The following is a 4,869-nucleotide window of genomic DNA, read 5'->3' as shown; positions in this document are numbered from 1 at the left end:
CTAGCAGCTATTAATGAGGAGACACTGATTAAGAGCTGCAGAAGCCTCTATCATAGAGGCTCCGTCCAAAGTTAAGTACGAAAAATGAAATCACATTAACATTTACATGTAAAAAAAAATGAATAATATTCCAATTATGTTGTACTAAGTATGACAAAAAGTTATCTTTAATAGCAAAAAATAAACAATAATCACAAAAAGTACAGAAAATGTTTTTCTTTCCTTTTTTATTTATTTCATATATAGCTGAAATGAATTACTTTGTAACCTAATTAATAATTTTATGTCCTGTGTAGTAGTAAACAGTCTTCCATCCATCCATTTTCTTCCACGTATTGACCGGTAAATCGAAGGTACAGCGTCCACATCACTGTGGTTGCGGCACTAATCCATCTGTCGATCTCACGCTCCCTTCTCCTCTCACTCGTGAGCTTAAACTTCTCCATGTAAGGCAGGAACTCTTCCATGACCTGGAGTGCGCACACCACCCTCTTCTGGATTAGGACCATGGCATCTCTACCTTTAAGATTAGGTTTAAAACTTTTCTTTTTGACAAAGCATATAATCAGGGCTGGATCAGATGACCCCGAGTCCTCCCTTAGTTACACTGTAATAGGCCAAGGCTGTTGGGGAATTCCCATGATGCATTGAGTGTTTCTTCTTCAGTCCCCTTTGGGGCTTTTTTTTTTTTTTTTTTTTTTTTACCTTTATTTGTGTTTGTACAAATCTCTCTATTTAATTATTAGTTACTATTAATATCTGTCTCTCTTCAACAGTGTGCCTTTGTCCTGACTCACCCCAGTCAGACACAGCAGATGGCCTCCCCACCACGGGCCTGGGGTTCTTGCTGGGGGTTCTTCCTTCCCATTGCTGCCAAAGAGCCTGCTCATAGTGGGGAAACCTGATTGTTGGAGGTTTTCTCTGCATCACTGTAGGCTGTATAAAAAAACAGAATTAAACTGAGCTGACCTTTGACCTCACAGTAAACCTCTCAGGTCCACACAGCACTTGTTTAAACTGCTCAGCACTCTCACACAGCCTCCTGTCATGTAGCTTCTCCCCAACACATTTCACAACTTGGCTCACTTTGATTTTTCCCATGTAAATTAATGATAATAAAATATTATGAACAATATAATAATGTTATGGACACTGGAGTGTTCTGTGGCTACAGCACCACCAAACAAAAAGTGATGATCAGAACATGTTTGTTGGATTTCAGCACCTTGTACATGTAGTTACGTCTTATTGCCAGCTTCAGTTACACGGGGCAGAAATCTATTTAGGCTAGCGCCATTTACAATGCTGGTGTATGCCGGTTGGGCGGACCCTGACATCACATCAGTTCATGCGCATGTAGCAAGCCTTTCTCTCAGTTTCTAAACCTAACGGAGCTTCGTGATAACGCAGAAGAAGGTTGATAACGGAAACACTTCACTGTCAGATGGTCAGGATGAGCCTTTCATCAGTGTTTGTGTTCTTTCTTCTTTTTATCTGTGAGGGGTTGGGAGCACTGATCCAAACCACTGTGGGGGCAGATGTGGAGTTTCCACTCTCAGAGGAGTGCAGGAAGGGAGAGGGCACACTGTATCAGCGGCTGGATGATGCCAGCACTCAGCTCATCGCATCTCTAAATGGTTACTGGAAGCCAGGACGAGATTACACTGACCGTGTGGTCGTAGGACGCGATTGGTTAATCTTAACAAATGCTAACGTCAATGACAACGGACATTATGAGTTTACCTGCAACAGGAAACACTTGGAAGCTTACAAGCTGGAGGTATTTGTGCCCTCTGAAGTTGCTGTATCCGAGGGTGGGGATGCCATCCTCCCGTGTCGCTCCGTCACAGCGGGCCAGTCGGTGAAGTCTGCGCGCTGGAGGAGAAACGGGGAAGTACTGCTGGAGCTGAATGGTCGGACAGGTGAAATCACATACGGGGATGACTTTAACAGAAGCCGGGTATCGATACCATCTGACTGGGACCGACGGGCAGACCTGTCCCTCACCATAAAGGGAGCTCAGCAACAAGATGGAGGAGTTTATTACTGCGACATAGAGAAGGCCGAGAAACACCGCTCTGCTGTCCGCCTGCGAGTGCGCAAACCACCGGTAAGTGCACCACACCCTGCTCTGTCTTGCAAACCGATTGATTTAGAGCAGAAACGCTTTAAATACAACATCTGCATTTGATGCCTTGATGACTTTCTGAGTGTGAATAACTTTACCATACTGTGTCAGGGTGACTCTGCTGTGACAGCATCGATTACAACAACACTGATCTCTGTCCTGGCAGCAAAGACTCACAGTTCAGGTTTTAACTATGTCATTCAGGAATTTAACAAGATAACAGGCACCTACAGGTGATTTTGTGGCTTAAACTGGGATTAACCCCTTTTTTTCTAGTCAGATCACAGATTGCACATGAACATTTCATCTTGATGTTTTGCTGTAAACTGTGTGATCTTTGATTTGCTGTAAACTGAAAGGCATTTAAAGTTTAAACAAACTGCACTGACTAACACCGAGTTTCATGTTTTCTTGCCGTCTGCAGGAGTCCTACCACTGGATATGGATCACAATCATCATAACAGCAGCTGTGACATCTGTGATTGTTTTTACTCTCAAGTTCTTTTGGGGCTGGAGAGAGAAGACCAAGGGTGTACATGCATGAAGAGAGCAGAGGAGACAGTGCCCGAAACAGTCCACTAAATGACCAATCATTTATAATCAGGAGAAAAGCACATCTCTAAAAATTGCCCTGCCAAGCCTTCTGATGTTATACTGCCTATAAAAATGAATAGAAATAGCTTTTTGTAGTGCATTACTTTTAGTACCAAAGTCCAAACCTTTATTTCACTGTGTAATGAAAGTCTTCATGGCAAAATAAACAGCAGATATCTGCACACTGCTAACTTACAGTGTAAAGATAAAATACACACATACAGAGATTTCTTTCTGACTTTTGACTTATTTATTTGTGTCTTCTTCTTCTTGGCAGCTCTTCACTTGGTACAGTTGAAGGTCTGCCCTGAGAAAGAAGGTATAGCTTGGTTATAGCAACAGCTAATAATCAATTTTTATGATTTCTTCATTGATCTGTAAGAGGCTGGAGCTTATGGTTAATGAATGCAACAGTCTGCGTTGAGTAGTTGAATTTATTATCATTGTGTTGAGGACAAAAGAGTCTTCAGGCCTCCAAAAGACCTTTTAAAGGTTCCAGGTGCCACCAAGTGTGACTGAGCAGGAGACTGAATGTAGATATAAATGTTCATTTTAGATTATTGGTTGTAGGGTAAGGTTTTTATTATGATTTAATGCCAACAAGCTTAGTTTAGTTCCTTAGTTTATTTGATGAGGACACCCTGTGCGCTGCTGTGGTTTGTGGGTCAGTTGGTTTACAGTGAGTGTATGAAGGGCTGCTGCTGAAACCATAAACCACCAGCCAGTAAAGATTTACAGTTTAAGGGTCCTTCATTTGTTTGCTTTAGGGTTGTTTACAGGCCACAGTGACAAAATGTGATGAATTTGCTTGCACGATGAAAACACTACAGTTCAACTTCAAACACCCTCAGAGGTTCAAGCTGGACTTCTTTCTATGTCTAGAACTTTAAGGGATTCTGTTTTTTATTTAATAACTGTGACTTTACTTTTTCCATATAATGAAGTTACACATACATTCTTTTGCATCAAGTTCACTTTTAATAATTCTACCACGCAGTAAATCTGTGTGGTTTTGATGTGTGGCTAACTCAGCATCTTTTAGAAATAGAGGAGTCTGAAACTCAGACAATCAGCAAATAGGGTTTCTGGTGAAGCTGGAGCCAAATAACTGCTTTTAAACTGATTCTTAGAGTCCAGAGTGAACCGTTAGTGTCCTTAAACAATTTGTTTATTGCCCACATGATATTTCCTGCATGTTTGTAGAGTTTGAACAATAAATATATTCATTTACAGTGAGCACTTGTCCTGCTCTGTTTTTTAGTCTGTACTCTGTTTACTTTGTTCTTTATAAAAACTTCAAGAAGCTTCTTGTAAAATAAAATAAAATAAAATCTTCAATAAAGTACAGCACTTAGGTTCATTAATATTCCTGTTAAATTAATGTCAAAATCAGTCAATAAACTGCTCAAAGAAAATCAGCACCATGAGGGAGCAGCAGGACAACAAACCTATACACAGACAGAAACATCTTTAATGAAAAGGAGAGCAACAACCAGGGCGAGACAGACGTCTGACCTGAAGCTGTGGAGTCAGGACTTTACATCCACTCATCATGGGCATAAATGTCATGACAATTTTAGTCTTTTCATTATTTCTTTGAACTGCCAGCAAAACAGACCCTGATGCTACCAGCACTATGATGTTTTTAACGAACACCTTTTATTGCCTCACTGGCGACAGCCTCCTCAGTACTCGTTTGTCTTTCACCCGTGTGTAGTGTCACCCAAACAGAGATCATTTTCACTTTGTTTGCATTTAAACTCTGTTTCATTGAAGACCACATCTCGTCGATTCAGTATTTTTCCTTTTTCCTCATCCCACAGTCGGTAGCCTTTTGCATTGGTTGCATATCCCAGGAAACGAACTTTCACTGCCTTTTTGTCCAATTTCTTTCTCTCTGTGTCTGGAACATGAGAATAAGCAACACAACCAAATACTTTCATATGGCTAATGTCTGGGTTTTTTTCCCATCCCATCTCTGACAGGGTGTTTCGTTCTTTAAAGCAGATGTTGGGAGCCTATTCTGTGTGTAAGCTGCAGTAGCAACAGCTTCTGCCCAGAATGTGTTTGGCAACTTTGCATGTGACAGCATGCTTCTAGCTGATTCCACTAGAGTTCTGTTTTTTCTCTCTGCAACACCATTTTGC

General features: G+C 41.1%; 1 protein-coding gene across 1 annotated transcript; it reads left to right on the top strand.

Moving 5' to 3' along the window:
* Nucleotides 1-777: 777 nt before the first annotated feature.
* On the top strand, nt 778-3,958 carry LOC146714094 (uncharacterized). Its single transcript, XM_085452715.1, has 2 exons — nt 778-2,110; nt 2,553-3,958. The coding sequence occupies exons 1-2, from the start codon at nt 1,445-1,447 to the stop codon at nt 2,670-2,672; spliced, it is 786 nt and encodes a 261-aa protein (XP_085308841.1). The 5' UTR covers nt 778-1,444; the 3' UTR covers nt 2,673-3,958.
* Nucleotides 3,959-4,869: the final 911 nt, after the last annotated feature.

Source organism: Copadichromis virginalis, linkage group LG3 (assembly GCF_057382275.1).
Source record: "Copadichromis virginalis isolate Kocher_CV1m ecotype Utaka linkage group LG3, C_Virginalis_male_GT1.1, whole genome shotgun sequence".
In the NCBI taxonomy this organism is placed as follows: domain Eukaryota; kingdom Metazoa; phylum Chordata; class Actinopteri; order Cichliformes; family Cichlidae; genus Copadichromis; species Copadichromis virginalis.
The sequence above is the reverse complement of the archived record's forward strand: the minus strand, read 5'-3'. Positions and strand labels throughout refer to the sequence as shown.

Coding starts and splice junctions, on each gene's coding strand:
- LOC146714094 (XM_085452715.1), top strand. CDS start 1,445: ATGGTCAGGATGAGCCTTTCATCAGTGTTTGTGTTCTTTCTTCTTTTT. Junction 2,111..2,552: donor TGCGAGTGCGCAAACCACCG/GTAAGTGCACCA, acceptor TGCCGTCTGCAG/GAGTCCTACCACTGGATATG.